The 12,918-nt window shown below is 39.6% G+C and overlaps 1 protein-coding gene across 8 annotated transcripts in view; it reads right to left on the bottom strand.

The window, feature by feature from the left end:
* The window catches only part of UTRN (utrophin), a 525,852-nt gene that overhangs the window by 332,086 nt on the left and 180,848 nt on the right, over positions 1-12,918 (bottom strand). For all 8 annotated transcript variants that reach the window (XM_081250822.1, XM_081250827.1, XM_081250825.1 and 5 more), the window contains 2 exons: positions 9,788-9,958; positions 337-516 (listed from right to left, as the gene is read on the bottom strand). In XM_081250822.1, the coding sequence (XP_081106948.1) occupies positions 337-516; positions 9,788-9,958 (351 nt within the window). The remainder of the gene's footprint in view (positions 1-336; positions 517-9,787; positions 9,959-12,918) is intronic.

Raw genomic sequence — 12,918 nt, 5'->3', positions numbered from 1 at the left:
AGATCATCTGTAATATAAAAACCTTGAAAACCTTGATTTCATGTGTAATAAATGTCTAAAGCTAAGAAACTACTTTTCCAAGAAACTTCCACTAACTGAAGGCAGATCTTGCTCTCCAGTTTTCTTTTCTCTGTTTCATTTTTATCAACCTATTACCTAAATTATTATCTAATAATTACTACTACTGTTATTATTATCTCAATCATGAAAGAACTACTTTTCTTTTATGATCTAGTATTTGAAAAGAAAAATGGAGTTTTTTTCCCAAGATATGGAAGCAGCCAGTACATTACAGAGTGTGAATCTCAGAAATGCATCAGGGAAAAAACATCATACCTCCAGCGTGTGGCACTTTCCGCGAATTCTATTACAGAGAAGTTGGTAATTCTCCAGCACAACATTCAGCTCAGACGTCAATTCCTGGCCACCAGAGGGCACTTTTGAAGCTAATAACTTGATGTTGTCCTTGAGAATCTTCACTCTCACCTCCTTCTGCAGCACATCCTCTTTCGCCCTCTGTTCCAAGACAGAATAAACTCGAAAACTGGCTCCCTGTCTCAGGAACCAATTTCTTTCTTTTTCAAAAAATAACTGAGCCAAAATTAAAACATCCAGATGATTCTAACTACCTAATCTGAACATTATTAGGTAATCCCCACAGAGAGTGCCTGCAAAATAAGAATGCTAACTACAAAATTTCACTCATTATATATCCCAGTGTACACAGCCCCCATGCAGACATTTTCATTTGGTAACAGCACTGTTGACACCTAAGTTATCCCAAATTATGTTTACTGACAGGAAGTATTTTCAAAGTCTGGGTCCATAATAAGAATTAAGTGTATTAATTTTAATTGATCACTGGAAGTCAAGCAAAAATGGAAGTGCACCATGGTAGAAGTATTCTTTAAAAATAATATAAACATATTTTCTTCTGATAATTAACAGCATTTCAAAGATGACAAAGTTATACTGGGAAGATCTGATCTAAAAGTAGTTTCCTGCCTGACTCCTTCTGTGCTTCATAGAAGTCTCATACTCAGGAAAATCAAACTAAAACAGCCTTTCACTTTCTCTTGTAGCTTTCTTTACCACTTAATGGTTTTAAATTTCTCTAGGTTGGGATAAAATAATTAAGTGTAGTGGTTTTCTTAAAATCCTAATGGTTGTTTGGCAGAATTAAATGTTGCCCAATAAAGAGTTTTAATCTCATTTTTTAAAAATTCTCATTCATAGTGACCTTAAAAAAACACAAACAAACACAACAACAACAAAAACCCATCGAACTACAATGTCAGTAGTGCGAATAAGATGGCTGTTAACATGGTAGGCTACCTTTAAAATACCTTATATACTGAATATTTTTAAAGTTTCAAGGAAAGCTACACTAAAAAAAAAAGTGTTTCTGTGAAAATACTACAATAAAAGTCATTTTTATTTACTTTGACTCATACACAATAATGCATTGGTGAAAAACAATCCTTTTAAAAATATCTGCATAGATTTTTGCTTTTGTTATACTTGTAGGCAAGCTGCAACTCTTATTTTTTTGAAAGTAGCTTTTGGTCGTGCCCTCCATCTGCTTCACTGGGTGGGGTGCTGTATCAGGACCTTGCTTCAGAGAGGACATTCAAAGGTGTCTTGGCTTTGAAAAGAAGATTCATTGCATGGGGAAGCAGAGAGAGGAAGGAGCCATTGAAAGTTATCAAAAAATACTTGATATGGGGATGGGGGAAGATGGCGGAAGAGTAAGACGTGGAGATCACCTTCCTCCCCAAAGATACATCAGAAATTCATCTACACGTGGAACAACTCCTACAGAACACCTACTGAACGCTGACAGAAGACCTCAGACCCCCCAAAAGGCAAGAAACTCCCCACGTACCTGGGTAGGGCAAAAGAAACAAGAATAAACAGAGACAAAAGAATAGGGACGGGACGTGCACCAGTGGGAGGGAGCCGTGAAGGAGGAAAGGTTTCCACACACTAGGAGCCCCTTCGCGGGCGGAGACTGCGGGTGGCGGAGGGGGAAAGCTTCGAAGTAGCGGAGGAGAGCACAGCAACAGGGGTGCGGAGGGAAAAGCGGAGAGATTCCCGCACAGAGGATCGGTGCCGACCGGCACTCACCAGCCCGAGTGGCTTGTCTGCTCGGCCGCCGGGGCGGGCGTGGCTGGGAGCTGAGGCTCGGGTATCGGGTTTCAGTCGGAGCGCAGGGAGAGGACTGGGGTTGGCGGCGGGAAGAGAGCCTGAAGGGGTTAGTGCACCACGGCTAGCCGGGAGGGAGTCCGGGAAAAAGTCTGGAGCTGCCGAAGAGGCAAGAGGCTTTTTCTTCCCTCTTTGTTTCCTGGTGCGCGAGGAGAGGGGATTAAGAGCGCTGCTTAAAGGAGCTCCAGAGACGGGCGCGAGCCGCAGCTAAAAGCGTGGACCCCAGAGACGGGCGTGGGACGCAGGGGCTGCTGCTGCCGCCAACAAGAGGCCGGTGTGCGAGCGCAGACCACTGTCCACGCCCCTTTTCCGAGGAGCCTATGCACCCCGCCACTGCCGGAGTCCCGGAATCCAGGGACAGCTGCCCCGGGAGAGCGCACGGCGCGCCTCGGGCTGGTGCAACGTCACGCCGGCCTCTGCTGCCGCAGGTTCGCCCCGCACTCCGTACCGTTCCCTCCCCGCGGCCTGAGTGAGCCAGAGCCCCCGAATCAGCGGCTCCTTTAAACCTGTCCTGTCTGAGCGAAGAACAGACGCCCTCCGGCGACCTACACGCAGAGGCGGGGCCAAATCCAAAGCTGAGACCCGGGAGCTGTGAGAACAAAGAAGAGAAAGGGAAATCTCTCCCAGCAGCCTCAGAAGCAGCAGATTAAAGCTCCACAATCAACTTGATGTAACCTACATCTGTGGAATACATGAATAGACAACGAATCATCCCAAATTGAGGAGGTGGACTTTGAGAGCAAGATTTCAGACTTTTCCCCCTTTTCCTCTTTTTACAACGAATTATCCCAAATTGAGGAGGTGGACTTTGAGAGCAAGATTTACGATTTTTTTCCCCTGGTTCTCTTGTTAAAGTGTGTCTGTAGGCTTTTGTGTGAGATTTTGTCTATATAGCTTTGCTTCCACCATTTGTCCCAGGGTTGTATCCGTCCGTTATTTTTTAGTGTTTTTTGTTTGTTTGGTTTTGTTTTTAATTTTTTTAATAATCACTTTTTTATTTTAATAATACTATTATATTTTATCATACTTTATTCTATTTTACGTTATCTTCTCTCTTTCTCTTTTTCCTACTTTCCCTCCTTCCTCCCTCCCTCCTTCCTCCTTCCTTTCTTTCTTTCATCTTTCTTTCTTTTTCTTTCTTTCTTTTCTTTCCTCCCTCCCTGCCTCCCTCCTTTCCTTCTTTCTTTCTTTCTTTCTTCTACTAATTCTTACTTTCTACTTTTTCTCCCTTTTGTTCTGAGGTGGGTGGATGAAAGGCTCTTGGTGCTGCAGCCAGGAGTCAGTGCTGTGCCTCTGAAGTGGGAGAGCCAACTTCAGGACACTGGTCCAAAAGAGACCTCCCAGCTCCACATAATATCAAACGGCGAAAATCTCCCAGAGATCTCCATCTCAACACCAGCACCCAGCTTCACTCAACGACCAGCAAGCTACAGTGCTGGTCACCCTATGCCAAGCAACTAGCAAGACAGGAACACAAGCCCACCCATTAGCAGAGAGGCTGCCTAAAAACATAATAAGGCCACAGACACCCCCAAAACACACCACCAGACGTGGACCTGTCCACCAGAAAGACAAGATTGAACCTCATCCATCAGAACACAGGCACTAGTCCCCTCCACCAGGAAGCCTACACAACCCACTGAAACAACCTTAGCCACTGGGGACAGACAACAAAAACAATGGCAACTACGAACCTGCAGCCTGCAAAAAGGAGACCCCAAACACAGTAAGATAAGCAAAATGAGAAGACAGAAAAACACACAGCAGGTGAAGGAGCAAGATAAAAACCCACCAGACCTAACAAATGAAGAGGAAATAGGCAGTCTACCTGAAAAAGAATTCAGAATAATGAAAGTAAAGATGATCCAAGATTCTATTTCCAAGATCCAAAATCTTGGAAATAGAACAGACAAAATGCAAGAAACAGTTAACAAGGAACTAGCAGAACGAAAGATGAATCAAGCATCGATTAAAAACACAATAAATGAAATGAAAAATACTCTAGATGGGATCAATAGCAGAATAACTGAGGCAGAAGAACGGATAAGTGAGGTGGAAGATAAAATAGTGGAAATAACTGCTGCAGAGCAAAATAAAGAAAAAAGAATGAAAAGAACAGAGGACAGTCTCAGACACCTCTGGGACAACATTAAACGCACCAACATTCAAATTATAGGGGTTCCAGAAGAAGAAGAGAAAAAGAAAGGGACTGAGAAAATATTTGAAGAGATTATAGTTGAAAACTTCCCTAATATAGCAAAGGAAATAGTTAATCAAGTCCAGGAGGCACAGAGAGTCCCATACAGAATAAATCCAAGGAGAAATACGCCAAGACACATATTAATCAAGCTGTCAAAAATTAAACACAAAGAAATCATATTAAAAGCAGCAAGGGAAAAACAACAAATAACACACAAGGGAATCCCCATCAGGTTAACAGCTGATCTCTCAGCAGAAACTCTACAAGCCAGAAGGGAGTGGCAGGACATAATTAAAGTGATGAAGGAGAAAAACCTGCAACCAAGACTACTCTACCCAGCAAGGATCTCATTCAGATTTGATGGAGAAATTAAAACCTTTACAGACAAGCAAAAGCTGAGAGAGTTCAGCACCACCAAACCAGCTTTACAACAAATGCTAAAGGAACTTCTCTAGGCAAGAAACACAACAGAAGGGAAATACCTACAATAACAAACCCAAAACAATTAAGGAAATGGGGATAGGAACATACATATCGATAATTACCTTATATGTAAATGGATTAAATGATCCCACCAAAAGACACAGATTGCCTGAATGGATACAAAAACAAGACCCATATGTATGCTGTCTACAAGAGACCCACTTCAGACCTAGAGACACATACAGATTGAAAGTAAGGGGAGGGAAAAAGATATTCCATGCAAATGGAAATCAAAAGAAAGCTGGAGTAGCAATTCTTATATCAGACAAAATAGACTTTAAAATAAAGACTATTAGAAGAGACAAAGAAGGACACTACATAATGATCAAGGGATCGATCCAAGAAGAAGATATAACAATTGTAAATATTTAGGCACCCGACATAGGAGCACCTCAATACATAAGGCAAATACTAACAGCCATAAAAGGGGAAATCAACAGTAACACACTCATAGTAGGGGACTTCAACACCCCACTTTCACCAATGGACAAATCATCCAAAATGAAAGTAAATAAGGAAACACAAGCTTTAAATGATACATTAAACAAGAAGGACTTAATTGATATTTATAGGACATTCCATCCAAAAACAACAGAATACACATTTTTCTCAAGTGCTCATGGAACATTCTCCAGGATAGATCATATCTTGTGTCACAAATCCAGCCTTGGTAAATTTAAGAAAATTGAAATTGTATCAAGTATCTTTTCCGACCACAATGCTATGAGACTAGACATCAATTACAGGAAAAGATGTGTAAAAAATACAAACACATGGAGGCTAAACAATACACTACTTCATAACGAAGTGATCACTGAAGAAATCAAAGAGGAAATCAAAAAATACCTAGAAACAAATGACAATCGAGACACGACGACCCAAAACCTATGGGACACAGCGAAAGCAGTTCTAAGGGGGAAGTTTATAGCAATACAATCCCACCTTAAGAAACAGGAAACATCTCGAGTAAACAACCTGACCCTGCACCTAAAGCAATTAGAGAAAGAAGAACAAAAATCCCCCAAAGTTAGCAGAAGGAAAGAAATCATAAAGATCAGATCACAAATAAATGAAAAAGAAATGAAGGAAACGCTAGCAAAGATCAATAAAACTAAAAGCTGGTTCTTTGAGAAGATAAACAAAATTGATAAACCATTAGCCAGACTCATCAAGAAAAGAAGGGAGAAGACTCAAGTCAATAGAATTAGAAATGAAAAAGGAGAAGTAACAACTGACACTGCAGAAATACAAAAGATCATGAGAGATTACTACAAGAAACTCTATGCCAATAAAATGGACAACCTGGAAGAAATGGACAAATTCTTAGAAATGCACAACCTGCCAAGATTGAATCAGGAAGAAATAGAAAATATGAACAGACCAATCACAAGCACTGAAATTGAAACTCTGTTTAAAACTCTTCCAACAAACAAAAGCCCAGGACCAGATGGCTTCACAGGTGAATTCTATCAAACATTTAGAGAAAAGCTAACACCTATCCTTCTCAAACTCTTCCAAAATATAGCAGAGGGAGGAACACTCCCAAACTCATTCTACGAGGCCACCATCACCTTGATATCAAAACCAGGCAAGGATGTCACAAAGAAAGAAAACTACAGGCCAATATCAATGATGAACATAGATGCAAAAATCCTCAGCCAAATACTAGCAAACAGAATCCAGCAGCAAATTAAAGGGATCATACACCATGATCAAGTGGGGTTTATTCCAGGAATGCAAGGATTCTTCAGTATATGCAAATCAATCAACGTGATACACCATATTAACAAATTGAAGGAGAAAAACCATATGATCATCTCAATAGATGCAGAGAAAGCTTTCGACAAAATTCAACACCCATTTATGATAAAAACCCTGCAGAAAGTAGGCATAGAGGGAACTTTCCTCAGCATAATAAAGGCCATATATGACAAACCCACAGCCAACATCGTCCTCAGTGGTGAAAAACTGAAACCATTTCCACTAAGATCAGGAACAAGACAAGGCTGCCCACTCTCACCACTCTTATTCAACCTAGTTTTGGAAGTTTTAGCCACAGCAATCAGAGAAGAAAAGGAAATAAAAGGAATCCAAATTGGAAAAGAAGAAGTAAAGCTGTCACTGTTTGCAGATGACATGATACTATACATAGAGAATCCTAAAGATGCTACCAGAAAACTACTAGAGCTAATCAATGAATTTGGTAAAGTAGCAGGATACACAATTAATGCACAGAAATCTCTGGCATTTCTGTACACTAATGATGAAAAATCTGAAAGTGAAATCAAGAAAACACTCCCATTTACCATTGCAACAAAAAGAATAAAATATCTAGGAATAAACTTACCTAAGGAGACAAAAGACCTGTATGCAGAAAATTATAAGACACTGATGAAAGAAATTAAAGATGATACAAATAGATGGAGAGATATACCATGTTCTTGGATTGGAAGAATCAATATTGTGAAAATGACTCTACTACCCAAAGCAATCTACAGATTCAATGCAATCCCTATCAAACTACCAATGGCATTTTTCACAGAACTAGAACAAAATTTTTCAAAATTTGTTTGGAAACACAAAAGACCCCGAATAGCCACAGCAATCTTGAGAACAAAAAACGGAGCTGGAGGAATCAGGCTCCCTGACTTCAGACTATACTACAAAGCTACAGTAATCAAGACAGTGTGGTACTGGCACTAAAACAGAAAGATAGATCAATGGAACAGGATAGAAAGCCCAGAGATAAACCCACGCACATATGGTCAACTTATCTTTGATAAAGGAGGCAGGAATGTACAGTGGAGAAAGGACAGCCTCTTCAATAAGTGGTGCTGGGAAAACTGGACAGGGACATGTATAAGTATGAGATTAGATCACTCCCTAACACCATACACAAAAATAAGCTCAAAATGGATTAAAGACCTCAATGTAAGGCCAGACACTATCAAACTCTTAGAGGAAAACATAGGCAGAACACTCTATGACATAAATCACAGCAAGATCCTTTTGGACCCACCTCCTAGAGAAATGGAAATAAAAACAAAAATAAACAAATGGGACTTAATGAAACTTCAAAGTTTTTGCACAGCAAAGGAAACCATAAACAAGACCAAAAGACAACCCTCAGAATGGGAGAAAATATTTGCAAATGAAGCAACTAACAAAGGATTAATCTCCAAAATTTATAAGCAGCTCATGCAGCTGAATACCAAAAAAACAAACAATCCAATCCAAAAATGGGCAGAAGACCTAAATAGACATTTCTCTAAAGAAGATATACAGACTGCCAGCAAACACATGAAAGAATGCTCAACATCATTAATCATTAGAGAAATGCAAATCAAAACTACAATGTGATATCATCTGACACCAGTCAGAATGGCCATCATCAAAAAATCTAGAAACAATAAATGCTGGAGAGGGTGTGGAGAAAAGGGAACACTCTTGCACTGCTGGTGGGAATGTGAACTGGTACAGCCACTATGGAGAACAGTATGGAGGTTCCTTAAAAAACTACAAATAGAACTACCATATGACCCAGCAATCCCACTACTAGGCATGTACCCTGAGAAAACCATAATTCAAAAAGAGACATGTACCAAAATGTTCATTGCAGCTCTATTCACAATAGCCCAGAGATGGAAACAACCTAAGTGTCCATCATCGGATGAATGGTTAAAGAAGATGTGGCACATATATACAATGGAATATTACTCAGCCATAAAAAGAAACGAAATTGAGCTATTTGTAATGAGGTGGATAGACCTAGAGTCTGTTATACAGAGTGAAGTAAGTCAGAAAGAGAAAGACAAATACCGTATGTTAACACATATATATGGAATTTAATTAAAAAAATGTCATGAAGAACCTAGGGGTAAAACAGGAATAAAGACACAGACCTACTTGAGAATGGACTTGAGGATATGGGGAGGGGGAAGGGTAAGCTGTGACAAAGCGAAAGAGAGGCATGGACATATATACACTACCAAACGTAAGGTAGATAGATAGTGGGAAGCAGCCGCAGAGCACAGGGAGATCAGCTCGGTGCTTTGTGACCTCCTGGAGGGGTGGGATAGGGAGGGTGGGAGGGAGGGAGATGCAAGAGGGAAGGGATATGGGAACAGATGTATATGTATGACTCATTCACTTTGTTATAAAGCAGAAACTAATAAAAAATAAGTTAAAAAGTAGCTTTTAAGACACTATCTCCTTTGGCTTCAACACTGAAGGTCACTTGAAGGAGTGTCGGAAAAGTGGGATTGATGTCCAGTTCTTTTATTATATAAAAAAAGAGAGTGTGCAAGACTACTGACACAGAAATATAAGTTTAAAGGAAATACATCCTGTGGACCCAACTGATATTAAATCTCTTGACAACATTTCTAATGCTTGTCTCACCTGCTCCAAAAAAATTTTGGTATTCATGTGTGTGCCCCATGTATTAGCTGGAAGAATACAGCTGGTGAAATAAAGATAAACCCCAATCTATTTGGGAAGTCTCTCTTGTTCTTTACAAAAAATAATTTTTCCTGAAAATTTCTGGAAATAGATACTGGTGATGGTTGCACAACATTGTGAATATAATTGATGCCACAAAATTTTTGAGTCATTCACTGCGGCTCACCAAGGTTCTAATGTAAGACATTTTCACAGGGGCCCTCAAGACACAACTCATGGGCCAAGTTAACACGTGGACTCTCAGCTTCCTATCCGTGCTAAAATCATGGCAGCTGACCCTCCTTTTTTTGTTGTTTTTTTTGTAACTTGAAATCTTACTGTGAAAGACTGTATGTACATTATCAGGCCTTACCGCTAGGTAGATGATTGACTGATTGATTGATTTTAAAGGGAGGAGGGGAGATATAAAGCCTCTTGACCCTGACTGTCCAGCCTCACCTTCATTTCCTCCACAGCACTCTCAAGTTCTTCTGGTGACTTGTATTCAAAATCCCTCTCCAGGTAGTCTTCTTCTGCTTGGGTCATCCATTCCTGCATCTCTGCCAAGTCTTTTTTCAGGTTCACCACTTTTTCCTGACTTTCAGACAACCTATTTTTTTGAATAGTAATCTAGGAAGGAAAAGCCATTCACGCGAATAAACAAATCCTGATATATTAAATGTCAGCTTCTAGTTTCTAATATCAAAAGACACAGTAATAACTTTCCACAAAGAGTCTTAAGGTTTAAAATTCAGATGAAACTCTTTATACATCTTGTGCTGATGCTGTGGAATATAAGCAATAATGAAAACAATAATTATAACTGGGGTTTGGTATGACATTTTGGACATTAATCTGGAAACATCTATTATAATTTTGAAAATGCGTAACTGTTGACAGAGTAATACTCAACTGAAGGACTCCAACCGACGTCCATAAAAGCATACATTTCAAGGAAATCTACTATAACATTATTTATGGGGAAAAAAAACCTGAAGCAACCAAAATGTCCATTTTTTCCTTTTTAACAGGATTCCCCATTAAGACTGCATTTTTTAAAAGCAGAGAAGAGTAGATTGCTATCAAAGATGTTGATACAACACTGCTTTACAAAATTTTGGTTTTGATAATCTACTGTACTTGTATATTCCACACAGATACAAAAAAGTTACATTAGAAAATGGGTATTTGTCTGAATCTGGTTCAATAGCTTTTTTTTTTTTTTTTTGGTACGCGGGCCTCTCACTGTTGTGGCCTCTCCCATTGCGGAGCACAGGCTCTGGATGCGCAGACTCAGCGGCCATGGCTCACGGGCCCAGCTGCTCCGCGGTATGTGGGATCTTCCCGGACCGGGGCACGAACCCATGTCCCCTGCATCGGCAGGCGGACTCTCAACCACTGCGCCACCAGGGAAGCCCAAATAGCTTTTTTAACTATATAAGGAAGCCTAAAAATATCTTTCAGAAAGATCCCTCTAACCACACACTGACTTCTGTGGGAGAAGATATCATACCACACAGATCATCCACGGCTCACTTCACTATTCAACCTCCCACTGAAATGAAATCTCGCAGTAGTGGTCACCCTGCCAGGGCTTGCTTGGCTGTGACAATGATGGTGACAAAAGGGCAGTTCAGGAATAGGATGGCTCTCTCGAGAGTAAGGGGGAATACTTAGTGGCCCTCCTGTTCCACTCTCCAAACAGGATCACAGTCATAAAAATAGACAGGCACTAAATAGGAGCTTGGATTTCAGTGTCCCACATGGCACTCAGAGAGTCTACTGCCAGCAATATACACAGCCCTGCTTCCCAAGTCTTGTTGATCTAGTGAACTTTTTTTAAAAATACAGATTTCAGGGCCCCACTTCCCCAAAATTCTTTTTACTAGTTGTTTCCAAACACTAGTCAGTTATATAATATTCATGGATTCACAGAGAAGTGAGAAAAATAAAGACACTGTAGCAAACTTTTCAAAACAAGAAAAGCTTAAAATTATCATTAATTATCTGAGATTATATACTTTCTACATTTTGGCATTAAGATGTTTTTCCTTTCACGATATCATGCATATAATAGACTGTTTTTATTTGTTGATTTTATATATCTATCCTTTCTTAGAAAAATAAAAATTTGGCAACACTATGTTTGTCCAAAATTTCTTCAACCTTTTACTACTCAGTGATCTACAATAGTCTAGAACTGCTTTAGATAATTACATAGCAGGTGGCTGCCTCCTTGCTGAAGACACTTAAAATTTTCCCATGGAGATCAGCTCGGTGCTTTGTGACCGCCTGGAGGGGTGGGATAGGGAGGGTGGGAGGGAGACGCAAAAGGGAGGGGATATGGGAACATATGTATATGTATAACTGATTAAATTTGTTATAAAGCAGAAAAAAATTAATTAATTAATTTAAAAAAATTTTTTCCCATGTATTTATCCCCATACTTTGAAACAATAATAATCCACAATTAATTCTATGTTGTCATATGTGTATGTATGTATATATGTAGATAAATAGATACACAGATCTAAATATCTACATGTACCTAAGCATCTATCTATCTACCCATCTAGCTATTGTCTTCCTTGCTCTTCACTGTCACTTCCAAACCAGTTTCCTTATTTACTTCCTAAAAAAACCCCAGCTCCTTCAAGCACACGTCATCAAATTATAGCACATTTAAAGGAGTTTGAATTTGGCTAGAATATAAGATGATATTATGAAAGTATTTTCTTAACTATGACAACGACACTGCAGTTTTGTAGAAGATTGTCCTCATTCATGGAAGAAGCAAGCTGAAGTATTTAGGAGTGAAATGTCATAATATTTTCGACTTCCTATCAAAACTACATATATAACAAAAAAAAAAGGTATGTGTGTGTGTGCCTGTGTGTATGGATGTATGTAAAGAGAGAAAAGGCAAATGTGGCAAAACATTAACAGCTGGCAAATTTAGGAATGTCTTATGGCCGTTCTCTCGACCATTATTTCAACTTTTCTTTAAATTTGAACTTGTTCAAAATAAGGAATTTGGGGGGAAACAAAATAAAATACTCGGGGATGCAAATATAAAATTTTCGTGTATAAACATTAAACAAAAACCATTGTATTAAGAGATATGTACTATCTACACAACTGTCTGTGGGGTATTCCTGCATTTCACATTTCCTCCTCTTGTTTTTTACCCCTTTCTCACTCACTTCAGCTGTATGCAACCTCACTATTACTTCACTAACAAAACAGGAGCAATCGGAAGAGAACTACATGATATTCCTACTGTACACATAGTTGCCTTCCCTTCATTACCACAGAGGGACTACCTAATAACAATTCTTTCACTTAGAGGGTGGACCTCATCCCTCTTGCCTAATCACAGACTTTGCTTCAGCAATTATCTTCTCTCAATCTCTTCTGCATCATTTTCTCTTTCTAAATGAAGTCCTTTTTGGCATGCAAACTTCCAGTAATACCCCTTATTTTTAAAAATTACAAAAACAGCTCTTTGGATCCCCACGTCCCTTCCAGCACCTACCCCATTTCCCGGCTCCCTTGAATAGAGAAATTCTCAAAGTTGGTTACACTTGCCC

This window comes from Mesoplodon bidens (assembly GCF_964165515.1).
Source record: "Mesoplodon bidens genome assembly, chromosome: 12".
In the NCBI taxonomy this organism is placed as follows: Eukaryota; Metazoa; Chordata; class Mammalia; order Artiodactyla; family Ziphiidae; genus Mesoplodon; species Mesoplodon bidens.
Note: the sequence above shows the minus strand (reverse complement) of the source record. Positions and strands in the feature narration are given on the sequence as shown.